The sequence below is a fragment of the Crinia signifera genome, chromosome 9 (genome assembly GCF_055691185.1).
Source record: "Crinia signifera chromosome 9, ASM5569118v1, whole genome shotgun sequence".
NCBI classification, from domain to species: Eukaryota; Metazoa; Chordata; class Amphibia; order Anura; family Myobatrachidae; genus Crinia; species Crinia signifera.
Window position 1 is genome coordinate 44384574 of NC_139225.1, and position 27911 is coordinate 44412484.

At 42.2% G+C, this 27911-nt stretch overlaps 1 protein-coding gene across 1 annotated transcript in view; it reads left to right on the top strand.

The window, feature by feature from the left end:
• The window catches only part of LOC146035517 (5'-nucleotidase domain-containing protein 2-like), a 43228-nt gene extending 22769 nt beyond the window's left edge, over window positions 1-20459 (top strand). Inside the window, exons 7-14 of the mRNA XM_083159023.1 lie at window positions 2960-3020; window positions 5609-5711; window positions 6263-6364; window positions 11449-11530; window positions 16629-16715; window positions 16796-16936; window positions 17311-17375; window positions 18991-20459. Coding sequence (XP_083015149.1) covers window positions 2960-3020; window positions 5609-5711; window positions 6263-6364; window positions 11449-11530; window positions 16629-16715; window positions 16796-16936; window positions 17311-17375; window positions 18991-19252 — 903 coding nt within the window. The 3' untranslated portion in view covers window positions 19253-20459. The remainder of the gene's footprint in view (window positions 1-2959; window positions 3021-5608; window positions 5712-6262; window positions 6365-11448; window positions 11531-16628; window positions 16716-16795; window positions 16937-17310; window positions 17376-18990) is intronic.
• Window positions 20460-27911: the final 7452 nt, after the last annotated feature.

Genomic DNA, 27911 nt, shown 5'->3' on the forward strand with positions numbered 1-27911 from the left:
TGACACAGCCGCCGTCGCCACCAGGGGACCCAGCCAGCGCCGTAAGTAGCCCCACCAGGGAAAGCGCAGCAGAAGAGGAGGAAAGCCAGCGCTTCTCTTCCCCCTCCCCATCGAACGATAGATTGCTTAAATGCACATGCAATCTGCTCCCAATCCCAACTGATCTGACGAGCAGCACGTCAGATCAGAGGATCAATCCCCCAACCAGCGATAGCACGCATTGCATGCAAATTGTGTGCACATCCTTGCATACAATCTCGTTCTGGTGTATGGCCACCTTAAGTGTACCATGTCCTTCTCCCATGTATTGCTGCATTCGGCACACTATTCTATTCTCCTTCCCACCGAAGTGGATGGTAGGGTTTAAAAACTCAGGTCGACCTAATGCTTTGTCGACCTTAGCCCTGTCGACCCAATGTTATGTCAACCTAGTGACTGTATGCCTGTGAGGGGTGTTGCATGCTGCTGTGTGAGCTCTTGTCCTGAGAAAGCAGGATGCATCTTGGACGTAACATACTGTAAAGTTGCTTCTCATGGTAATTGGCTAACTGGAAAGGAGCAGGGTTCATAACAGCAAAACCTATTTTGCATTGCTATTGGGCAATGTGGAAGTAAAGTGAGAGGTGGATTACTGGGGATTCTGGACTTTTAGGTGAAGTCCTATCTCCAGAACTGCCTTACGCAGTGTGTGGGAATCTTATCCCTATAGATTGTAAGCTTGCGAGCAGGGCCCTCATAACTCCTATGTTGGTTTGTTTCTACCCAATTTGTTTAAAGCGTAACAGTATATGCTGCACTATATAAGAAACTATAAATAAATATAGATTTCATGACTGCACTAGCAGTAATTGTGCTGTGCGTTCTCCAGTGATTGTTGCATGAACACTTTGTGGGAGGCAAGTGCGAACATTCACATGCAACAGGGATAGACCATGTTTGTTATGCTGGCTGTTCTGGAACTACATATCCCAGCATGCCCTGCCACAGATTTGATATTGGCACCTGATTTAAAAAAAATTATAATAAAAAATAAGTCAGCGGGTACTGGAACTGTTGTAGTGCTGGACATTGCCATTTTTGTCAATCGCCTGCTTTAAGGAGAAGTTTTAATTTGATCCTTTTTTAGCCCTGGAATTTTTCGTAATTGTATCCCTTGCTTACTAGTTTTGTGTTCCTGACCCTACTTGCAACAGACTGTAACCATTGGTTTATTTTGGCAACAAGCAGTTACGATGGCTGCATGTAGCTGGACACCGTCTGCCCGATCTCGTACAAGTCTGCACAAATAAGAGAGAAGGTGGCAGATATATATGAAGCCGTGATGAGGAAGAAGTGCTACATGGCAACCAATCAGCACTAATAATTTGCATACTATAAAATTATACAGAGCAGCTCATTGGTTGCCATGGCCCACTTTTCCTCTGGATTTCTTCTCCTTTCTTATCACTGCTTCATACATCTACCCCAATGTGCTGTTATACGGTGTATATAAGGGAATGAGCATCCCCTGATCGACTTGTGATGTCTTACAGGCAGTACTATTTTTCTGGAAAAATAGGTCCAGGAACTCCAGGTCTGGGGGCGGTTCAATTAAATAAAAAAAAATATATATAATAGAGAGAGGGAGAGAGAGATAGATGTATATATTGTACTTACAAACAAAGGCACTCACAGGTGACTTTAAAATAAAACTTATCTTATGGAAAAGTAGATTTTCAGTTCCTGATGATGTCATATTTAATAAGAGGTTCAGGAACTGAGTTCCTGCTGGTTCCTGCTGAAAAATAGCACTGCTTACAGGTCATATGATGACCACACACAGTGCAAATTTTTAGATCTAAAACGCATCGCTTGTAGTTCAAAAGTGCATGTGTGTATTTTGGCTTGCGATTGGTGCTCCCGCCTGGTTTATGGCAAGCCGAAATAAGTATGTGCAGGCAGTACTTTTTGTACTAGATCGCATCACATCTAGGCCCTTATTCTGATCGGTGCGGCCCGATCAGAATATGCGGCCGCGACCGTGCAGGCGAATCCCCGCCTTCCATACGGATCGCCACCTGCCGTCCGTACGCGGATATGTGGCGATCCGCATGAAATTGGACGGGGATACGCCTCCTCCGTCTTGGGAGCAGCCCCTGCATTCGATGGTCGCTGAACATCGAATGCAGGGCCGCACGCTCCACCAGGTCCCGCAACACCAGACCACACGGACACTTGTCCGTGTGAAATCATGTATGGGGGCGGGCAGCTGACATCCGGCGATGTCAGATGCCCGCCCCGTACCCACGCGTCACGGCCTCATTACCATGCATACGCCCCGCGTTTGCATGGGAACGCCCATGAAACGCGGGGCGTATGCATAGGGTAATGAGGCTAAGTAGCCCCTCACGCCCCTCTACGCCCCCTGTGCGGCGTATAAAGAATCCGTGTGGCGAAATAGCCTGCACATGCGCAGAGTGACCTCTGCACATGCGCAGACGATCAACATCGGCGGTCCGTCCGCATGCGGGAATTTCCGCACCGATCAGAATAAGGGCCCTAGTTCAGATTGCACCCGTTGTAGCATATCACATGCGATTTGAATGTTGCATGTTGAAAAGCACATATTGCATTGTGGGTAGGCACTGATAGAACTCTGAGATATTATGAAATGTGAGTAAATATTGACACCTTTTTAATAAGAACTTTAACATTATTATCCTGTAGTGTTTGTGGAATAAGACCAGAGCCTTGCAGAGTTCGTTTCTCAGTGCCGCCTTCCATTCTTTGTTACAAACTCTTGTCCATTCTTCCAGGACTTCTCACTGTCGGCTTTGAGTTTGGGGGATGGGAGTTGTTTACTGTTTTGTCCTGATAGGAGTTGCAGTGCTTCTCTCCTATAGTTTGCTATGGGACAGAGCTGCATTGTGTCCACAATTGGTAATATGATATTTATTTATTTTTTTCTCTTCTCTTGCAGGATGCAATCCGTGATGTCCATGTCAAAGGCTTTATGTACAAATGGATTATGCAGGACCTTGGTGAGTGACTGTCCTGTGATGGAATGTATTATCCCTGGGCTAGAGCATAGCCTCGCCCTGTCCTCCCCTCTATGCTGGACGCCTGATGAGGCTTGTTGAGGGGGGTGGGGCCTTTAGTCTACAGTGATGGAGTAGCCTGTCAGGAGCACATTCGCTTGATCCCTAGCAAAGGTTATCCACTAGCTCTTAGGATGGAAGTGACTTTGGCCGAGAGGGTCACAAAGACACATGACCAAAAAAAATGCAGTTTTTAGTTTACCACTCTTTGAAACTCCTGCTAGCATCACATGTCTGTCCTGTGCAACAGGACTATTGTATTGTGGTAGGGGGAGGGGCTGCAGAGTCTTGTTCTGTATACAGTAGTATTGTGTAGAAGTTTGCTTTTACTGTAGGTTTTAGATTTTGTTTCTTTCCTTTGAGAACTGACCGCACACAAAACATAGGCAGCTGTTTTAAGTCTGGTAAAGTGGAAGGGCATAATGCACCAGCCAATCAACGCTGATCATTTTTTTTTTTTTAACAGTTTATTGGCTGGTGCATTATCACTTTACCAGGCTTCATATATTTATTTATTTATTAACAGTTTCTTATATAGCGCACACAGATTCCGCAGCGCTTTACAGAGCATAGTTATAATCAAAAACACATAACAAATTACATTACAAGACAGTTTAGGACAAGTACATGGTTAATACGGATAGTTGCATCAGGGGACAGGACACTGAAGCAATCATCAGGGTGGCAGTGGTTTATATATTCTAAGAAAGGCACATGAGGAGAGAGGGCCCTGCCTGAGAGAGCTTACATTCTAAAAGGGGAGGGTTAGACAGACAGGGGTGACACAGAAGGGGAAGAAGTGGGCATAAACAGTAGGTTAGGATGAGAGATGGTCAGGTTTTATGCAGGAGGGTGGGAAGATGACAGCTTAGTCTTTGATATTTTAAGTCTAAAGAAGCGCTGAGTCATCCAAGAGTAGACAGCAGAGAGACAGTTGGAGATATGAGTGAGGATAGAGGGAGAGAGATCAGGAGAGGAGAGGTAGATTTCAGTGTTATCAGCATAGATGTGATAGCGGAAGTCGAGTGAGCACATAAGCTCACCCAGAGAGGATATATAGAGAAAGAGGACACCTACTATCAATGGAAGAGCAGGAGAGGTGAGGTCATTAGAGGTACAGCTGGTCATTTTCAAAACTGACGGTGCAAGTACAAGCTTTAACAGTGATAGTAAAAGTTGTTTGCAGATGTAAAATGCTGATATTATGGTTGAATTGCCAGATTAAGCAGCCCGGAGTAGTATGTTGTGTGAATGAATTTAACACACTCAAAGCAGACTTTGGTTTTCTCCGTTGTTGTTTTGTCCTTCAGTTACACTTCGGTTTAACGCTGGTATAACGCTGTAGTTATGAATCATAAGGGGTATATCTACCCCTATACTGGTTTTGGGAACTAATTAAGTCTTCGATGGTGGGAGGAAACGGGAGCACCCAGGGGAAGCTCATGCAAACACATGGAGAACATACAAACCTCACTCAGTTAGGATTGTGGAAACAGGACCCAATAACCTTAGGGCTGTATTCGGTATATAGCAGGATTATGGAGGTGGTTTCATACATCATTAAACAAATTTATAAATAAAGGGTGAAAACGGTTTATACATTAATCAATGTAAGTATCCTTCCAGAGACAGGTAAAGTACTGGGCAATTTTCCTTTGGACATTTTGGCTCTATTTATATTTCTTGCCCAGTAGGTATATGCAGTGAATGCCCATCTGCAATGCTCTCATCTGTAAGACTTGTTCCTGGAGTCCGGGGTTCTGCCCACTGTTTATCTTAAGTTATTACATCTGCTGGTCACTCTGGTTGTAATAAATCAAGTTCTCGGTCTTATTTTCCTACCATATCAGTTACATGCAGTTTCCAGTCTCTTCCTGATGTCTCTTTATTGACCTTTCACACTGTACTTGACAGTATACGTGGCTGATGCTGTGTGTAGGCATTTATGGGATTACATGCTAACACAATGGACAGGATTTTCCAGTGCACCAAATTACACTTGAGCTCGTCCTTTCCGATCTCCCATTGTTGGATGTTGCCTGTTCTTCCCGACCACCAATAGCACCTGATTGGAGGGTTGCCACATTCAGATCATATAGAGGGGGGGTACCGTCCGCACCAGGACTTATTTCTATCGTATTTTAGTTAGTTAGGATTTCATATTATAGAAGAGGGGCTCCTAAGTATATAAGCCTTATCGATCATCTTCCAGATGTGTTGTGCCTAGGCGGAATTTACGTGTGCGCAAACATTAGTGATGTCATTTACCGGCTGCTTCTGCAGCACATGTGCGCATAGTATACAGACTGCCAGCACACAATGTACAATGCACCGATGTATATCAACAACCGGCTGTGCTGCACAGCCAACACAATAGGTCTGTGAATGTCGTCCAAACATATTGGATTACTCCTCCGCCCATGCCACTACGATATATTTACCTGAGTATTGCCTGCTTTAGTTTTTAAAGGTTTTTCTGCTTTTGAGTTGCCTTTTTATAAATTTTTTATTGTTTCTCTCATGTGACTTAGAAAAATACATCCTTCGCGGAGACGAGACTTATGCCGTACTACATCGTTTAGCCAGTCAAGGGAAGAAGCTTTTCCTCATCACAAACAGTCCTTTTAGCTTTGTGTAAGTTGATATCTTGTGGTTATTTGTAAAAAGACCTTTAATAAGTTCTGTGCTGGATGGATGGTTTTAACAGGGTTAATCCAGGTGAGGTCTAATCACGTGATTAATCTTTTTATGGTACTTATGTGTTAGTTGGGCGTCCACTAAGCTATTTGCTTAGTTTTACGCGTCCCCTTGCGGGGCTCGCTGCACTCGCAACACTATATAAAATAAACTCCACGAGGACATGGATAGTGGGAGTATGAGCGTACTTACATATAAGTACCCTTTTTATTTGTGTTAGGTTCCTATAAGAAGTGGGTCCTGGTGTATGATCTGCTTCTGACATACAATACATACAAGCTACATAAATGGATAGGGTTTTTTGCATACATTTGCCTAGAAGGTCCAGAATGGTGTGTGTGTGTGTTGCCCTTCCTATAGGGTGGTTTTGACAGCAGAGCGAGTGACACTGGGTGTGGGTCTGTGTCTCCCAATGAATCTGCTAATTTTCCATAAATATCAATGTTTAATGAGTTCTCGTACTCTGGTTTTTTGTTTTTTTCCCACAGAGACAAAGGAATGAAGTATATGGTGGGCAAGGACTGGCGGGACTTTTTTGATGTTGTGATTGTTCAAGCAGACAAGCCCCATTTCTTCAATGACTGCATCAAGTGAGTTCTCACTGAGAGTGCGCAGGCTCTATATGTGAGGCTTCCTCACATATAAGACTATTTACCAGTCCTATAGTTATGCCATGGAAATTTCCAAACTACCATTTCTTAAGCTTCTAACCCAAAACGTATTTTTAATACATTTAAATCACTTCTTAACCCTCCCTCACCCAAGCCACCAGCCACTATCCATGCACAAGATCTTGCTTCCTACTTCAGGGATAAGATTGCGAAGATCCAAGATGAATTGGTATTTTAGGACTCGGTGATCTTCTTTATTCCCTACCGGAGTCCTCTGACATATTTACTTAATTTGATCCCATGAATGAAGATAAAGTATCTGCACTTTTCTTTTCCTCCCACTCTACTACCTCTCCTCTTGACCCTATACCCTTTGAAATAAGTAAATCTCTGTCTCCTGTGCTGGTACTCTTTACCTAGAAGGGCGCCCGTCGCGGGCATCGCGGGTACATTTATGTCTGGCCGCGACGCGACCGACGCGATGCCCGCGATTTCCCATTGAAACCCATGTTAAACATGGAAATCGTGTCGGTCGCGTCGCGGCCGGCCATAAATGTACCCGCGATGCCCGCGACGCGATGCTCCCGATTTCCCATAGGAATCAATGTTAAAAGGCGCGATGGACCCGATTTTACTGTTAAATGGCTCAATGGACCCGATTTGGCCATAGAAATCAATGTTAAATGGGCCACAGAGCCCATTAACCCTTAAATGTCCCCCCCAATTTTTAACGCCACCCCACGATCCACGCGAACCCGAAGCGTGGCGAGCGGCGGCGGTACGCGTCCTCCGACCTTTTCATGCCCTACTATCCACTAGGGCGTGGAGTGAGAATATAATAGTGTGGCGAGCGCAGCGAGCCACCTAGCCCGAAGCGTGGCGAGCGGACGCGGATACCTTCACAGTTATACGCGTCCCCTCGCGGGCTTCACAGGTGTCCGTGGCGACGCCGACACCTGTGAAGCCCGCGAGGGGACGCGTCTACCTGTGAAGGTATCCGCGTCCCCTCGCGGGGCTCGCTGCGCTCGCCACGCTTCGGGCTCGGTGGCTCGCTGCGCTCGCCACACTATTATATTCTCACTCCACGCCCTAGTGGATAGTAGGGCATGAAAAGGTCGGAGGACGCGTACCGCCGCCCCTCGCTGCGCTCGCCACGCTTCGGGTTCGCGTGGATCGTGGGGTGGCGTTAAAAATTGGGGGGGACATTTAAGGGTTAATTGTGCTTATTTGGGCTCTGTGGCCCATTTAACATTGATTCCTAGGGCCAAATCGGGTCCATTGAGGCATTTAACAGTCAAATCGCGGTCAATCTGCCTTTTTAACATTGTTCCCTATGGGAAAATCGCGGGCATCGCGGCCATCCCGATTTGCCCGCGATGACCGCGATTTTTACCCCCGACGACCGCGATTTCAATCGCTGGCGCCCTTCTAGGTAAAGAGTACCCCTGTGCTCATCCCAATCTTAACTAAAATCTGTAACCTCTTTCTCTCCTGGTAGCTTTTCTTCATTGTTCAAACATTCAGTTATTAAATTCTGAAAAAACACAATTCTGACATAAACGTTCTCTCAAACTACTGTTCCATCTCGCAGCTTCCAAGTCTAAAGGCCACTACTGCTACTAATTCTTCTAGATCTCTCTACTGCTTTTGACACCGTTGACCATACACTTCTTATACAAATGCTACAATCCCTAGGTCTTAAAGACACAGCCCTTTCTTGGTTCTCATTCTACCTATCTAACCGCTCCTTTAGTGTTTGTTTCTCTGACTCCACCTCCTCTTCGCTACCTCTAAGTTGGAGTACCCTCAGGGTTTAGTCTTGGGTTCTCTGCCAAGAGATGAGGTATAGATTGAGAAAAGCAAACTAATCCGCTCTTTTGGATTTCGGTATCCTCTGTATGCGGATGATACTCAGCTCTACCTATCATCCCCGGACCTGTCCCCATCTGTATTGGGCTGTGTCTCTCTGAATGTCTTTCTGCTGTTTCATCCTGGATGTTATTTCGCCACCTCAAACTGGATATTTTTTAAACAAAATTAATTATATCTCCAGCAATAGTTACCAGCCAGATATCACTATAGCTGTTGAGAATATGACCATCACTCCTACCACTTAAGCTCGCTGCATAGGTTTCATTCTTGACTCTGAACTTTGTTCCCCACATTCAATCTGTGTCAATCATGCCACGGCACCTAAAAAAACATTAAAAATTCTCACTTGCCTAACGCAAGACACTGCAAATACTCTAATCCATGCTCTCATCTCACGCATTGATTATTGCAATAGTCTCCGTATTGGCCTTCCCCAATACAGACTCTCACCACTACAGTCCATCATTAATGCAGCTGCGGGGCTAATCTTCCAAGCCAGATGTTCAATGTCTGCAAAGCTACTCTGTCGGTCAATTCATTGGTTAGCTGTATTCTACCATATTCAATACAAAATTATTTTACTCCCACACAAAGCCTGAAACCAAACCACACCAACATACATGTCTTCTTTTATCTCAAAATATCTTCCAACCTGACCTTTTCGCTCCTCACAAGATCTACGTCTCTCATCCACACTCATTACTCGCTCCCATTTTCGATTGCAGGACTTTTGTCAGGCTGCACCCACTCTGTGGCATGCTCTCCCAAGCACAATAAGACTCTCCTCCAGGCTCCAAACCTACAAGCGTTCCCTGAAAACTTACCTCTTCAGGCAAGCTTATCAAATTCCAGAACCAGCCACTAAACCTTCATATGCAGTTCCTATCTAATAACATCCCCACTGTACAGTCCACATATATCCACTCTATCTCCTATCTCACATTTTCCATCTTCCTAACCCCTGGCCAAACTGCTGGGTCACCGTATCATAGAGCTCAGCATCAACCTTCGCGTTCTGGTGGAACTAATGTCTATTTCACTATAAATTGTAAGCTTTTGAGCAGGGCCCTCATACCTTTGACTCTCTGTAAATACCTAGTTTGTTGTAGAACGTTCTCCTATTGTAAAGCTCAACAGAATATGCTGGGCTATATAAGAAACTGTTAATAAAAATAAATATGAAAGGAGGAGTGGTTTAGTGTTTGAGGAAAAATGGGGGGGGGGATAGTATCTGTTCTCACTGTTAAAAAATAATCTGCATCTATCCACTTGTGATAATTAAATACTAGAATCCAGAGATGAGTCTCCTCAATCATTGCTTTTTAAAAATAAACAGTATAATATTTAATACCTTAGTGGCCAAAAATGTATCACAATCCTTAGAATCATGAATAAAGCACACACTAGTGTAACATCCCACTGAGGTCATGTCATGGGTTCTATTCCCTCCATGTTTTGAATGTTGTGGAGTTTATATGTCTCTTCTCCCCCCCCCCCCACAGCTGTATTTGCGTGGGTTTCCTCTCAAACGCCAAAATATACTGCTAGGTTAATTTGGCTCCTGAAAATAAATTAACACGTGTGTACATGGGAAGACTAGATGGGCAAAGTGGTTCTTATATGCTGTTGTAATAAATAAATATATATATATATATATATATATATATATATGTATATGTATGTATATATGTCCCAGCGTCCATGCAGTGTGTTGCAGGACAGTGGCTTGATTCCTGGTGCTTCTTCAGGCATTGGGATTTGCTATATTTTATCCCTAGACAGATGTGTACACAAAGCTTAGCTATAAACTTCCTGCGTTAAACCTCTTGGACAGATGCCTGGTCCCAGTTGCTTGCATCGCTCAGACATATTGTATACTTCTGCCTGGCCTGTAACAATTCATAGCCAAGTTCTGGATATTTGCCTAATCCCTCGGTCAGGTTGCTTAAATACTATAAATGATTGGGCCTTGGATGCGTCATTACCAGAGTTACAGCATAAATAATTTACACTGAATTATTACCACACTTTGCCTTGTACTCTATCAGAATTGTGTGTTCCTAGCACTGGAAGGTGATTGTGTAACCTCAGCTGAGCTGTATGGTCTAGCACAGCGGTTCTCAAACTGTGGGTCCCGGCCACCTTAGCAGGGGGTCACGACTCAATGTTGCTGACCATCAGGCTAATGTGTCTGTGGAGAAGGAGGAGGGGGGGGGGGGTTGAGGTGGGACAGGTTAAGTCATTAAGTATACACCAATTGTCTCTATTTTCCATCCTTCCATTACCCACCGCCTCCCTGTCACACAAACTCACTTCACTTCAATTACCTCACATGTGGTGGCCATTTTGCCGTAACTTGCTGGGATCCTGTGTTTTTTTTTTTTTGTTTTTTTTATTGTCCAGGAGCAAAATAGTTTGAGAACCCCAGTCTAGCAGAATGTGCTTAGTGATCATTCATGTGTCTAATACAAAAAAATAGTAGCGGTATCCTACACGGATTCATTCCTCATTTGGCCATCCATTGCGGTAATTATACACCAATCTCTCCAAATCAGAGACTGTTGCTTTTTACAGAAGTTAACAGATAAGGATTCATAGCGGTATACTAGGAATGGACCTTCCACTTTAAGTAGCAAAGCAATAGAGGTGCCTGTGTATTATAATTTTTAAACTGTATGGGAATTTATGTCTTAATGTCAATATTAAATTCATTGTTCTTTTTAAATTTAATATTTGTCTAGCGCTACTGTTTTTTTGCTTAAGGGACCCTTAATCCCTTATTAGTAGCAGCTTCACATCATATCCCATCACAGAGCCTGACTGTTGTTTCTACAACCATATCTATATATCTATTCATGTGGCTAATACTGTACCTTGCACAGATAAGGAGCTTCTGTTAGTACCAGACCTCCCTGTGACCGTGCTGTGTCATGAGAGCCATTCATAAGTCGCAGACAATAGAGGGTCTTGTGTAATTTGAGCAGATTCCTGCCCAGCTTGGAGGTGGAACTGGTTTTTCTACTCATTTCTGCAAAGCTGACCCACAGGTTTCTGTGTTGGTAGGGTTTTTGTTTTTCTTATGGAAAGAAGGGGGGGGGAGGGGGGAGTTTGCAGTCATACGCTGTGACAATTGAATTCTGTTTTTGATGCTGTACAAAATATAATGCAATGAACCACTGTTTTTTGTGTAGGCCCTTCCGCCAGGTGGATGGAAATGGAGACCTGAAGTGGGACAAGATTACAAAATTGGAGAAGGGAGATGTATACAAACAGGTAGGGATGGTTTTCAGAATCCAGTCTCCTTCTCTTACAGGTACTTTAAAGCAGGGATGGGGATCCTTTGGCCCTCCAGCTGTTGAACTACATATTCCAGCATGCCCTGCAAAAGTTTTTTAGCGGCCAATTAGCAAAACTATAGCAGGGCATGCTGGGATGTGCAGTTCAAGGGCTAAAGGTTCCCCATCCCGGCTTTAAAGCCATAAAGCAGCCCTGGCCAACCTGTGGCTGTCCAGCTGTTTTAAATCTACACATCCCAGCATGCAGTGCCGTTGTTTAATCAGCCTTTAGCAGCAATACTGTGGCAATGCATGTTGGGATGTGAAGTTTCACCACAGCTGGAGAGATAGGTTGGTCAAGCCTGCCATAAAGTGTGACTTATTTATTTTCTTCTTCCCTTTCCTTACCTAATGTTAATTGCAATGTAATACTAAGTGAGTTAAACTAACAATTTGGTTACCCCTTCAGATAAAACATCCAAAGTGGCACTCACAAATTATCTGTTGGGGGATAAGTTGTGGTTGTAGTGTATTTACAATACGGGAAGAATTATTACAAATGGAAACGGTGATAAAACAAACTGGGTAGTTTCAAAAAGGTAGGAGGGCCCTGCTTGCAATCTTTATAGAGAAATCAGTTGGTTCCCCCCTGGCTTTTACTAGATGGCACCCTACAGAGCAATTTAATTGTTGCTCCGTTTGGGCACACAAGCAACTGGGGGACAGCATGCCGCTCGCAGCCTCCTGAGGTGTGAGGTAAAATCTGCCAGAAGTACGTGCACTTTAGACAGGTTTAGCCAATTTGCGCTCCTGAGCCTACTAATAAAGTATGCAGATATGCTGCATTTGTCCCCTAAGGGTAAGGGACCATTGCATTGCTCCGGTAGGTACCCATTCCATTTAGCTGTTCAAAAACAAAACAAATACCCCTATGTGTTCCAACCATGATTGACGAACGGGCCAATAATTGCAAACGTTATGAAAGGCATAACTTTCATTGCTCAACTTATTCAAAGGTCATTAATGAATGGTTGCTATGGGTTACTACAACTCTGATCTTGATCAGTTGCCATGGATGTGCTTGTACAAAGCTGGATCTCTTCTGTGACACATTATGATCTATCGTTGCGTTGTATCCGAGGAATTGGCTTTTTTGTTTTCCCCCTCGTATTTCTGACTTCAATACTAATTGCTGTTGGAGCCGAAACACTTCACAAAGGAATGTACACCTTCATTGGCACAAACTTGCCAAGTCTCATGACTAGTTCTGTGCTCAAGCTGAGAGGCTGGAGTGAGTTTAGTCACCTGCCAGTGTCTCACCCTATGGTCCAAACTCTGCCCTTTATTTTGTTTTCTACTGTGTGGCTTGAGGTGGTCACGGCCGACTGGTCTTCACACTGTCCTAACTCAGCAGGAAAGGGTCAATGGTCTGTATACGTGACCTAGCTGCCGTTTGCCCTGCAACTGTCCAGCACGTTACAGGATGTCTCCTTCCTCTTGGGATTAGAGAAGCTTTGGCCACTGTCCAGACCATAGAACAAAATATTCCAGACAGTGCTAGTGTACAGTGCGAGCACTTCATTGTCTGTAGGAAAGAGACTGATCACTGAGAGGGAAACCCAGCATTGTTCTGAGGATAATTTAAGCATTTCTGTATTAGAATACCTTTTATATTTAGCTCTGTGCTAGGGTATTTTGCTTTTTTTTTTTATTTTAAAGTCTAACTTTGCAGTTGATATTATTGGCAGACGAAGGCTATTGTTTTTTGCATAGACAGTGTTTCCTGCATGTGTCTGCTACAGCGGATTGTTTCTGAGGATTTAGTCAGTGACTAGAAGCTTTATACGGTTGACATGGAAATGATCGACACATGGAAAGGTTGACTTTATTTTTTTTATTTTTATTTTTTTAGTAGAATATAAGAATAGGATATCTGTTCAGTGTTGCGTCCCTGTGCATGGCTCACCAGTGCTCCAGGCCAGGTGCCTTGCTCCACTACCGATGTGCTTGGCACACTTATTTATGGTTTCTAATAGTAGTCCAAGTATGAAAAAAACTCATGTTGACCATATGCTATGTCGAATATTATCAACTTTGTGACCATAATGACCTAGGGCATGTCACATGATCGTGGTCAGTCTATTGACTGTTAACCTAATGGTCAACCCAAAATCTGGGTACCGGTCTTTGGGAGGAAGAGTCAAATAGACCATTGGGATCTCCTCAACCACAAAGTGGTGGTGGTTAGTCTTTCGGCTGGCAGCATTGATTGGTGCAACTGCAAGTCCTGGAGGGTTGGTGCCAGGAAGAGGAGGGACTTGGGAGATCCTTCTGAGATTGGCATCTAGCGGGCATTTTCAGATGTGCCGAAGTCTAGTGTGGTTGCAACTGATGTAGCCAGGAAAGTGGCTTAAGCAATAAAACCGGCAGTAGCTTGAGGCTAGCAGTGCAGCCCTAGGGACACCTGTCAATAGATCTTGGTTTGTTTTTGAGTTTAGCTTTTTTTTTTTTTAAGCAAAGCTATTAAACAAACAATTATTTGACCTCTTGCAGTCTTTGCTGATTTTCTATTTGTTGTGCAACTGTGAAAGTTCCCAATTTTCTCCTCCCAGTCCATGAATAGTCATTCATTGTATTTACTCTGTTCAAGCTTATCCTGGGCTACAGCCAAGTGATCCGTATGAGCACTTTTCTATGCATCTAGAAGGGGATGTTTTTATGACTAAACTGATGGGAAATATCCTGGCTTTGCTATATTGTCCTATCACCAGCCCATTGAACTTTCTCACCATTGCATATGCATGCTACAGGATTACTATAGAGGTCGACTGGAAAAAAAATTCTGTCTAACCTAGAATGAACTGTTTTCTGTTTCTGTGAAATTATGTCCCTGTACCAATGTATCGCTTTACTTAGGTGTGTAATACATCTGATCATTGTATTTGGCAAGAAGAGGGTTAATGTCAGAGCAGGCATTCATGACAACAAGACTTAGCACCTGTCAGTGGGTTTACAAACTTACATTTAGGATCTGGCTCTGTCTGGCTTTGGAGGATACTGAAACACCGCAAACCTACTGGTACATTAAAGGGTTTTACAAAGGGCAGGAAGGATATGCTGAGATAAGTGTTTTCTGAAGTAGAGGATGCAATCTCATAGGGAATGCGAAGCCATCTGTTTCCCACGTGGGGGACTTGGTACATGACGTTTTATTTGTTAAATATGAAGAAGGCTAATCAACTTGTGTTTTATTGTTTGGCTTTGTCTATGGCATGGGTCTTCAACCTGTGGCCCTCCAGATGTTGTGAAACTACATGTTCCAACATGCATTGCCACACTTTTTTCCTATAAGTGCATGCCAAAAAACCTCAGGGCATGCTGGGACATGTAGTTCCACAACATGTGGAGGGCCACAGGTTGAAGACCTGTGGTCTATGGCAATCACGGGGTAACCCGGCTTCTCTGCTATGATGCAGAAAGCTGGAACTCCACCCCTTAGTGTATGGATCGTTCTTCTACATGAAGTAACCTCCTATTCTTTAGCTCAACACACACCTGACCAATCTATCTGCTGTAGGGCTGACAAACCAACTTACCGATCACCCACTCAATAAGTCTGAAGAGAAAGACAGACTAAGCTGTTCTGAGCGCTTGCCAGGGCTATTGACTCAATTTGAGTAGCCGTTAGTCATTTATACTGTTCCCTTGTCATCTAATGTCACTAATAGCACACATAAAAAATGGGTTCACAGTGAAAAAGGTTTAAAAATTATCTAAACATGGGCTTGGGACACTTTGGGCAATAAATGGTGATAGAACCTGCACTGGAATGATGAAAGGCTTTCTCGTTTGTGGAGTAAAGATTGATTTACTTGGTGCTGTTGGAGGTTGATAGTTCCAAATGGGAGGCTGAATGGTGTACAGTGAGTCCTCACTATTATACGCCTATTGTCCAAGATGGTACATACTCCAAAGTAATGAATGGCAACGCAGATGTCCAGATGCATGAGAAACGATAGAGATGGAAGCTAATAGCTGCCACTTGAAAAAGGGGTTGTCAATCCCAATACCAAAGAAAAGGAAAATACAAAAAGTGGCGCTTGTTTGAACGATTTATAAGTTTAATAACATCATTGAAATACAAATATAAAAAGACAACACATGACCTCTGACAATAAGAAATATGTATCAAGAATAATGTGTGTATGTATATGTATATATACACCACACCACACCACACCACTACTGGGTGGATCTGGACCAGATTAGTAACTTTATGCAGGAGAAGAGAGAGATAGTTAGTTAGTGACTGTCCCGTCTTTATTTCAAATCTGTAAATAATGAACTACTGGTACAAATTGGAGCAAGTTGGATCAGTTACAATGTCCAAATTAGGGCTAATAGTTACCCAGCGCCGTTAGAGGATTTCAATCCCACGGGATCGCATTGCAAATGGCGGGTTCCAGCGGTAAGTATCAGGTGGTGGGTGTCGGCAGTGTGTCCGTCGTGCAGATGGGAGCTGGCGTCACTTTGCAGCAGCCACTGTGTCCGTAGTGGTTTGCCGGGCAGGGTGTTTAGAATGCACCCTGTGTTGTGGCAAGACTTCCGGGTGTATTGTCCAGATAAATGAGTAGGTAGATGTACCAGCAATTAGCAGAAGGGTCCCAAGATATGCACCAACTCGTTTTGTTGCCACTAAGGGCTTCAATCAGTCTGACATCACAACCTCAGGTCCAGTTGAGATGTCACCAGTGATCCCCTGCAGCTAGTGTTTAGGCAGGTCCCCTGTACACGCAACCAGACATTTTGATGTATCAGGCATCAGCTGTCCTGTAAGGCCGATGTGATATGTCTGCATGAAGTTGTTCACTCCCACTGATCGGCAAACCATATCAATTGTGTAACTGCCATTTGTTCACCCCACTTGGAGGGTTGGACTTCCGCTTTAATCAGTATGTGTCAAGGTTCATAGTATTGGCTGAGACATTGAAATAATTACTAATTTAGGGCTACAATCTTTTTTATGCTGCATTATTTACAGGTAGTTCAGTTGAAAGTCTGAACCTAAATATTTTTTATTTTTTTTGCTACTGCAGGGTAACCTGTTTGACTTCCTACGGCTGACAGGTTGGCGCGGTTCTAAGGTGCTGTATTTTGGGGACCACCTATACAGTGACCTTGCAGTAAGTATTCTACACTCTAGATGTAGTGTGACTGAGCATGTGATACTGGTTAACACTCAGTCTTCTTGCTCTTTCCGCAGGACCTGATGCTTCGCCATGGCTGGAGGACTGGAGCTATTGTGCCAGAGTTGGAGACAGAAACAAAGATTGTAAATACAGAGCAGTATTCCCAGTCCTTGACTTGGCTGCAGGCTCTGACTGGACTTCTGGAGCGCATGCAGGTAAAGGAGAAGGGAGTACTGTATAATAAAACTATATGAAGTCGCTGTGAGTTATTGTATTGTTTTTGTCTTTGGTGGTATTCTAATTGGCCTATTATGTTGTTGAGTGGTTTACCTGGTACCCAATTGCTCAGTATCCTCCTTATAGTGTGCACTAGTGGTAGTGATGCACTGGCTCAGCCACGTGATTTGAACCTGCAGTGTCAGCATGGTTACACTTGAATTCTGTGGCTAGTCCCTAGAATTCACATAATTGCTCCAGCATGTAACTTGCATACATGGGAGTGGATCTCAATCTCTGCTTATGAATTGTATGTTAGGAGCCTCCTAGGATGTGGCAGCTCTATATAATACATGTTTTTGTTTCATTGCAGAATTTCCGTGACCCAGAGTCCCAACAGATTCTCCAAGACTGGATAAAGGAGCGGCATGAGCTCAGGTACCAACCACATATATTCTAGCTGGGCTTTGTAGAAACATGACTTCATATTTTCAATACTAGATTTTTATTAGATTCATATAACAAAAACATTTTGAAAATAGTAAAATGGTAAAAAGGGGAGGAAAAGCACATAAGCAAAGATCATTACACACACACACACACACACATCTATCTACAATACTGCGACAAACTAAAACTACACTTGGGAATAGTAAAAAAGACAATAACAAAGACACTTCATCTTTTATAGCTTGCCCCTTGTAAGCAGAGGCAAGGGCTTGTTATGTACTTAAGAAGATGGCAACAGCTATCTCCTGTCCATAAGTCCTTCCTGAACATACGGACATAGGCCCTTATTCATATCTGATTGCAGTACAAATTTGTTTGGAAAATGGGCAAAACTATGTGCACTGCTGGTGGGGTAGATGTAACCTGTGCAGAGAGAGTTGAATTTGGGTGGGGTGTGTTGAAACTGAAATCTAAATTGCAGTGTAAAAATAATGCAGCCAGTATTTATCCTGCACAGAAACAAAATAACTTGCACAAATCTAATTCTCTCTGCACATGTTACATCTGTTCAACCTGCAGTTCACATGGTTTTGTCCATTTTCCAAACAAATTTGGGTACTTGTTTCATCGCATCGCATACCATACTTAAAAGTATGTGATATTCATGTTAAATTAACAGGAGTGCTTGTACAATGAAATATTGCATGCCAGCAAATGGCATGCGATGCGATTTTTAATTGTACAAGCACCCTGATAGGTGCTTACAATGTTAAATGCACCCCCATTGTCACCGCCACCCCCACTATCAATGCCAACCCGAAGCGTGGCGAGCCCACGAAGGGTGTCCTCAGACCTTTTTCATACCCCCACTATCCACGTCGGCGTGGAGTTGACTTTAGATTGTGTGGCGAGCGCAGCGAGCCAGAAGCGTGGCGAGCGAACGCGGAATACATGGAAAGTAATCCTTGTCCCCTCGCAGGGCTCGCCACGCTTCGGGCTCGGTGGCTCGCTGCGCTTGCCACACTATCTAGAATCAACTCCACGCCGACGTGGATGGGGGGTATGAAAAGGTCAGAGGACGCATAGCGCTGTGCTCGCCACACTTCGGGTTGGCGTTGATAGTGGGGGTGGCGTTGCCAATGGGAGTGCATTTAACATTGAAAGCACCCATCAGGGTGCTTGTACAATAAAAAAATCGCATCGCATGCCGCTATATTGCATGCGATGCGATTGTATAAGATGTACTGCGATCAAAATCGGGGGCGCCGTGCTAGGAAACGAGTACCCAAATTTGCACTGCGATCAGATCTGAATAAAGGCCATAATCTTAACATATTAAGGCTGAGGAGACCAAAGTTCGTTCTCAAGGAACCACAACAGTCCAATTTTTAAGGCTGTCTAAGGTTAAGCACAAATCAAATTGGCTGAAGGTTTAATTCGTATGTGCCCAAACATGAGTGTCCTGAACTGTCCGGGTACTTTGAAGAATGTCTACATTAAGGTCTTGTACATTAATATGGTTTTTGAACACACAAGTTGTTTACCTTTTAGTAAGTAATTAGCATTTTTTTTTTTCGCTAACAGAAATGTTTTTTACCTTCAGGGCTATGACCAAGAACCTTTTCAACCCCCAGTTTGGTAGCATCTTCCGCACCTGCCACAACCCCACTTACTTCTCCCGCCGACTCTGCCGGTTCTCTGATCTGTACATGGCCTCGGCCAGTTGCCTCCTGAACTATGACTTAAGTTACACTTTCTTCCCCCGGCGCACCCCCTTACAGCACGAGGCACCCCTCTGGATGGATCAGCTCTGCACCGGGTGTATGAAAACTCCCTTCCTTGAAGAAATGGCCCACATCCGCTAAACATGCAAGACCACCTCATATAGACCGACAACTTCATTTTACTGTCCTAACATTTTAATTTTTTTCTGTTAAGTTCTGGTGTTTGCACAAAGGAGAGGGCAGTATTCTGGGAACAGCAGGCAGAGGATTTACATGTTTGTTTAAAGTGAGTAACTGCTACAAGGGTTTTTTATTTTCCTGAGAATCTATTCCTCCCGGTCTGTTAAGGTTCTTTACATGTCACTTTAAGAGTAAAGAGATCATTTTGTTTACAATAGAGAGATTTAGTACTACAGTAGCTGCGTCTTGACACAAAACACACGGACAGTCATTCTGTTGCGGCTCATTTTGTTATCCTTGCGCTAACACTCGGGCAAAAGTCGCTCTGGATTAAAATAAAAACTTCTGGAACAAAAGTCGCTGGGTGCCTGAACTGCACGCGTCCATATCATAGTGTGAAATATTTGGGAATTTGCCACCCCAACCAACATCTGCTTTTGTTTTAACACTGTGGGCGCCTATTGTGGAGTTTGAGACTAAGTAATACTGAAATGCGGCTAGAAACTGATCATTGTTGCTGAAAACTGAGAGCGGAATAATGCCAACATGCATTGAGACGGCAATGTCAAATCCCTATGCCTGTGACGGGTTTAGTCTTGTGTAGGGCCTAATATCTGGATCTGGACAAGCAATCAGTGTGATGTGCACCTGACGGTACAAAAAAAAGACCGTGCCGATTCAGTAACGCATTTATGGATGAATTTTAGAATTACGCACAACTTTTTATTTTTAAGGAGCAAATAAGCATTTGTCATATGGAAGGCGGATGCTTTTTTTTAAGGAAAAAATGAATGTGACTTTTGTAGGAGGTTGATCAGGGTATTGCTTGGAAATACGAGCTGCGTATTAGTGTAATAAGTAAACTCTTCACATGGACTAATATCTAGTAATGTAGTTCAGAGTCCTAGGTGAGTAAATGTTTGGAGTAGGTGGAACCCTGTGCAGTGACTACATTCTAGTACAACTGCCATATTTTACTCTCATTTTTAGGTTTTGTTTTTATATTCTGCTGGGATATAATTCCCATGAATGTTTTTCTTAGATGTACAAGCGATACCACCCAATGAGAATACTTGTTACTCCGTGTGGTTCGTCGGAGCTTCAGATTCCCATTACCCTGAGCAAACTGTACAGTGGGAAGCATACAAAATAAACGTTTACGATAATATGTGCGTGTTCTTTTCTTATGTGTTGTATGTCAAGTTCTGGTACATCTACAGAGCTCATTAATAGCCAAAAATGTGCTGCTTTCAGTAATGAGACTTGGGAGGAAACGAAATGTTCCTGGCTGGCTATGGTGTGTCTGGGTTAAAGGTGTCCTTTCTCCCAGGGCATGGCGTACTGTAGAAACAAATGTGTTTTTCCACATTTTATATTTATAAGCACACAGGGCCTGATTCAGACCCGCGCGCAGTGATTGTTGGAGTGAGCTGCGTTGGTGAGTTTCACAATCGCAGGGCCGTTGACTTCAAGAGGGGCAGGCAGGGGAAGTCCCAGCGGTTTATGGGCGTACCCCTGCAGACTGCCATAGGCTAGACCTGGGTTAGCCAACCCTAGTCCTCGAGAGCTACCAATAGTGCATGTTTTGCAGGTATCCGCACAGAATCACAAGTGAGCTAATTAGCTCCATCTGTGTATCTTTTAAAATGTCAGTGATTAATGAGTGCAGCTGTGCAGCAGCTAGGTTGTCTGGAAAATGTGAACTGTTGGTAGCTCTCGAGGGGTAGGGTTTGCTACCACTGGGCTAGACTGACTTGGCGGGCGGTATTTACCTGTTTGCTAGGCTGGGACCATCTGCAGCCTAGTGAACAGGTCTGAATCAGGCACATAATCCAGATCCTTCTGTGTTCAGGGATATTCTGCCACATGTGCCGGTGTTTATGGGCGATCTGCACTAACTCCATGTTCTTTACGCAACATGCAGGGGATCTAGCTAGATTTTGACTGCATGCGCTAAAGATCTGAGCGGGCGATGGCGCAACATGGGACTGCATTGCCGTCACTATGGGCTGTACACAATGAGCGTTTCGAGCTTCATTTTTTTTTTTTTTACCGATTTAGACAGCTCACTTAGAAAGCCGCAAAATATTCACTGTGTGTATTCTCTGCACATGTTACATCTGCCCCACCCACAGTGCACATAGTTTTGTCCATTTGAGAAGGAATTTGCCTTTGCGAGTGAACCAGATTAAGGGACATAGTGTATATAATTGAGATCTCTGAATTCTATTATGTAATACTTAAATCTAGTTACTGATATTCAGTGTGCTGGGGAAAATAATTTTATTGGTGATATAGTAACATTATACAATTCACACTTTCCGAATTTGAACATTGTGCATTATACTGTATTGACATCTTACACACCATGATCTTAATCAAACAAAAAAAAAAAAAATATATATATATATATATTTTTTTTTTTTTTTTCCAAATATATCCAATTCTATAAATGTGCTTATTCATCTATACAGAAGATTCCCATCCATATAACCTTAATTTTGTGGGACATGCCACGTTCAACTCCCTCCCCCACCAAAAAGTAGACTCATTCTATTGGCGGATCATTAGCCGCTACTCTTGTCATACCAAGATGTGTCTGAAACTTTTAGTGGAAATGGGGAGAATTGCAATATAACTCTCCCACTGCTCAAAGAATCTTGCCACTTTTTGATTCTTTTGTCATAGATGCTTCAATCCATTCCATTCTAAACAAGAAGAAAAGTTTTTCCTTGAATAGAGAGAATGGTGGTATTTCTGAGTGGTTCCATACTTGTAATATGGTCTTTTTAGCAGCTGAACTTATCAACAATAGTTTTCGACATCGTCTTGAAACCCGTTGCTCCGGTGGTAAAATTCCTAGGATTGCCCATTCTGGGGTGAAAGGAACATAATTTATTAAATTGTCTAGGGCATACTTCCGAACCTTAAGGCAAAATATCCTAACTTTTGGGTGTGCCCACATACAATGATAAATATCGGCATTGTCCGTTTGACACCTATAGCAACTGTGCGAGGAAGATGAACCCATTAAATATGCCCTATGAGGGCTTATATAAGTTCTGATAAATATTGAAAAATAACTCTCTATGTGCTAACAGGTATTATACAATAAGATCTATATAAATTTTTTAAAAGGGATTTTACCGTTAATTCTGGAAAATGTTTTAAGCCATTGAGGAAGGCCTGTCTTAACTTTTTTATATTCAATTAGATCTCGTATTACTTTATAATTTCTAGATATCGCCTCACTTTCTGATGGCGAAGTAGACAATAACTTCTCTAAGTTATTATACCAATCCTGATCCAAGAATTGACATATTCTGTATTCTGACAAAAACTCCTATTTTTCAATTCCTTGTTGACATGTAAGAGGTTTTTTAGTAGCCACATCTACCAAGCAACTTTATAGAATTAAGCCCTCTCGTAGACCATTGCTGGAAGGGGTACCCTCCTTTACCATGTTGAAATTTTGGATTATGCATCCATGTAAGAAATAAAGATGTGAGCATTCAGACCTTTCTTGCATCTCAAGATATGCCATACTTTACGAGTTGACCATAATAAGGTATTCTCTCGAATTTCCCTTACTATTTCTTGGTCCTTCATATGGAGAAAAGAAATTAGATTAATACCTTGCAAAAAATTACCTTCCGGTATATATACTGGTATTATGCAACCAAGCTATAAGATGTCTTAACAATGCTGCATGATTATAGTGTGTTAAGTTTGGGAAATTGATTCCCCCATTAAGCACTGGTTGTTGTAGCCTATTCTATATCTTTTTCTTTTCCATATAAATTTAACGAAAGATGAATTAATTAATATTGTGTCTTCCTTCGTTAATAAAAGAGGGAGAAATTGAAATAAATATAATAGTCTTTGGAAGGACACCATTTTAAGGAGGCTTGCCCTACCTATATAGGAGAGCTGGAGACGATCCTACCCACTCAGATTCCGTATCAAAGTTTTGATAGCTATTAATCTATTCTTTCGATATAGAAATGAAGGGTTTTTAGTAATTACTTCGCCCAAGTAAACGGGACCCCTGTATACCAATAGGGTCGATATGCTCCTGGTCGTAAGTACAACGCTACCGATTTTTTTCCTGATTTAATTTTAAGCCCAGAGATGTCGCCAAATTTTTTATTAACTTCATGAGGTGTGTTATTGAATTTTTAGATTAGGACAGATATATCAAAATGTCGTCTGCAAAAGCTGTAATCTTAATTTCCTGAGAGCCAATCTTGATGCCATAAATGTTTTCATCCTGTTGTATTAACCGTAGGAGAGGATCAAGGGCCAATTTAAATAACATTGGGGACAGAGGACATCCTTGCCTGGTACCTCTGCCCATTCTCACCTCGGTGCTATGCTGACCATTTACTAACAAGGTTGTCCCTGCGGACTCCTAAAAATATCTAAATCAAACCAATAAAGTCCTGTCCAAAAGTCCTACGTTGTAATACCTCGAATAGATGTGGCCACAATATAGTATCAAAGGCTTTATGGGTATCTAGACTTAATAGCATATTAGAGTTATTAAAATCCTGTGATGAAGATATTTTTGCTGCTATTGCTATTCTTATACCCTTACCCGAGTGTCTATTCTTTACAAACCCCAGCTGGTTGGGGATTAAAAGATCTGGAAGGATAGTCTGCAATCTATTGGCAATTATTTTTGCCAAAATTTTGAAATCAAGATTTAACAAAGTAATCGGCCTATAAGACGATATGAGTTGTGGGTCTTTGTCTGGTTTAATCAAAAATATAGTATTTGCAGAGTTAAATGATGGAAAGCTAATAGATTGTCTATGAATTAGGCGATGTAAATCTAGCAAAATTGGACCAAGATCATATTTAAGTATTTTAAAATATTCACTAGTATATCTGTCCGGGCCTGGGGCTTTATTGGCTGCTAGCCCTGAGATAGTGTCTTGTAATTCCTCCATTGTTATATCTTTCTCTAAAAACTTCACCTGATCCTCCGATAATTCAGGTAATTTGACTGTATTCAGAAGACTTTCCTGTAATTGCTCAGAAAATGAAACCGAGCTATATAATTGTTCATAATACGAATAGAAATTAGTCACAATTTCTGAGGATTTTGTGTGTTCTACTCCCGTCATTTTGGTTCTTAATTGCAGAGATATAATTCCGTTGTCGTCCTATTTTAGACCTATAAGCTAACCATTTACCTGGCTTATTTCCCCATCTAAAATATTTGTTATTTATATTTAGCTTGGGATAACAGATAGGTCTCCAAAAGACGTCTGGCCTGCTTATATATCACAAAGTTTTCTTTAGTTGGAAAATCAATATACTGTCTAAAAGTCGATGTCATCGCTTCGTGTAAAGTACGATATTTAAGTCTTTCTTCAATACGTCTTTTTGAAATATAGCTTATAATATATCCCCTCATCACCAATGTAAAGGAAGAGGGGAAAGGGAATTATTCCGCACTGATATATCCTTTTGATACACCCTTTATAGGCTATGTCTGCATTTTCTCATCTATATTGGTCTTAAATTGACCTTTCTTTGGTACAAAGAGAGAGTAAAACGTGGTGCTACCCTTCTCTAATAACTAGATGTATACAAAAAAAGGGGGGGAAGGGAAACAGTAGAGATTGGGTGGGTGCACTCTGCAGATCGCTATAAAGGGGCGTCCAACTGATTAGGTATTTTATTAAAATTCAACTTTTATTGGGTATGCTTTAAAAGAGAAGGAGTATTCTAATTACTGATTCTCATTATAACAAGTATATAGAAGTGCATAAAGGTTAGAAAAGTGATTAAAATTGATCGTGATGTAGATGCTTACTTAATTGCTTTGTGTTTCTGTCTCATGTAATTTTCTAATCTGTTATTCAATGTTCATTAGTTAGATGTTATTTCCTGACTCGGTATATCATTAAAGGATTTTTTAAACAATTTTTTGGTATAAGTACTTCATCCAATATTGTCAGAAAAAACACCTTTTGTATTTCCGCAATTTTTTGCTTTGTTATTAATATGCCAAATCACATGTGCACATAAATTTATCATCCAAGGGTGACAGTATACGGTATTCTTATAGTTCTAGAGATACACTCTGCTACACTCGTATTTTTTGAATTGGTTTTCCGTGCGGTTATTTGCCGCTATATACGCTACAGTGTTTCACCAATAATTTGCAGGTAATTCTAGGCACCTCATCTGGTGCCGATAACGAATCTTCTAGACTTTAGTCTATTAATGAGCAGCGTTACACTAGTGTATTGGGCAAGAAACAATTCTCAGCCGCGTACCGTGTATGTTAAATAAACGCTGGCTGCTTCCCTCAGTGTCAGCGCTATAACCCAAGTACTGTATACAGGTTAAGTTATTGGTAGTCACTATATTAGTGCTCATTGAAACAGTATATTGTCACAATTATTTATTGGGCGATATTTCTGTATTACTTAGCGCACCAATTTATTAGTGTGTACACACCATCCAATTTTATTGTAAGAGACTTTTATCCCTATCGTTTCATAAGGCTTTATTGCTAGTGTTTAAATCACTTGTGCATATAGCCTTCAGAGAGTAAAAGTACAGGTCATATGGGGATCCCAGGATATATCTGACAGCACCAATTTGTTATATCTCAGACTTGTGCGGTAACTTGCCGCTACATATGCTGTAATGTTCAGCAGTCATTTATAACAAATTAATCCCCTCAATGTGAGCGTCTAATCTGGTGCAAACTAGATGTCCTCCATATTCTAGTATAATAGCAAGCAGCGCTGTACATGTATATTGGGTAGAGACAATCTCCTGCCGCGTGCTGTATGTACTTAGCAGACGCTGGCTGTCTTCTCTCCGTGTCAGCGCTGCAGCTTGCACATATATAAATTCAGGATCCTATGTATTCCCTGTATTCACACTCTATGTGACAGTGTGTTGTCACAGTATGTTGGTGGTGTTCCTATATTGCGTTGCGCACCAGTGGGTTGGCGCATACACACCATCCAACTTTATCAGAGACAAAAAATTTTCTTTTCATTCTCTGCCGTTTTTTATGCTTTATTATTGGTATGTTGGATCATATGCACATATGAATTTGGCAGTCACAGAACAACAGTATACAATACATATATTTATTATAGTCACTGATAGCTGCATAGCATACCAGTGTAGCGCTATCAGCCGCGTGCTATCTGAGCTGAACACACGCTGGCTGTCTCTCTCCGTATCAGCGCTGTGGCTCCAGCGTCTGAGTGAGACTTCTATGCATGCAAGGTAGTTTTATGAGACAGTATATATACACAATATTAATAAGGTGGCATTCCTATAATGTTTAAGCTAATCTACATCACGCGCCTATGCGCATTTCACCGGCTGTGCCGGCTTTGCCCTGAGGAAGCCGGCACAGCCGGTGAAATGCGCATAGGCGCGTGATGTAGATTAGCTTAAACATTATAGGAATGCCACCTTATTAATATTGTGTATATATACTGTCTCATAAAACTACCTTGCATGCATAGAAGTCTCACTCAGACGCTGGAGCCACAGCGCTGATACGGAGAGAGACAGCCAGCGTGTGTTCAGCTCAGATAGCACGCGGCTGATAGCTGCATAGCATACCAGTGTAGCGCTATCAGTGACTATAATAAATATATGTATTGTATACTGTTGTTCTGTGACTGCCAAATTCATATGTGCATATGATCCAACATACCAATAATAAAGCATAAAAAACGGCAGAGAATGAAAAGAAAATTTTTTGTCTCTGATAAAGTTGGATGGTGTGTATGCGCCAACCCACTGGTGCGCAACGCAATATAGGAACACCACCAACATACTGTGACAACACACTGTCACATAGAGTGTGAATACAGGGAATACATAGGATCCTGAATTTATATATGTGCAAGCTGCAGCGCTGACACGGAGAGAAGACAGCCAGCGTCTGCTAAGTACATACAGCACGCGGCAGGAGATTGTCTCTACCCAATATACATGTACAGCGCTGCTTGCTATTATACTAGAATATGGAGGACATCTAGTTTGCACCAGATTAGACGCTCACATTGAGGGGATTAATTTGTTATAAATGACTGCTGAACATTACAGCATATGTAGCGGCAAGTTACCGCACAAGTCTGAGATATAACAAATTGGTGCTGTCAGATATATCCTGGGATCCCCATATGACCTGTACTTTTACTCTCTGAAGGCTATATGCACAAGTGATTTAAACACTAGCAATAAAGCCTTATGAAACGATAGGGATAAAAGTCTCTTACAATAAAATTGTATGGTGTGTACACACTAATAAATTGGTGCGCTAAGTAATACAGAAAGATCGCCCAATAAATAATTGTGACAATATACTGTTTCAATGAGCACTAATATAGTGACTACCAATAACTTAACCTGTATACAGTACTTGGGTTATAGCGCTGACACTGAGGGAAGCAGCCAGCGTTTATTTAACATACACGGTACGCGGCTGAGAATTGTTTCTTGCCCAATACACTAGTGTAACGCTGCTCATTAATAGACTAAAGTCTAGAAGATTCGTTATCGGCACCAGATGAGGTGCCTAGAATTACCTGCAAATTATTGGTGAAACACTGTAGCGTATATAGCGGCA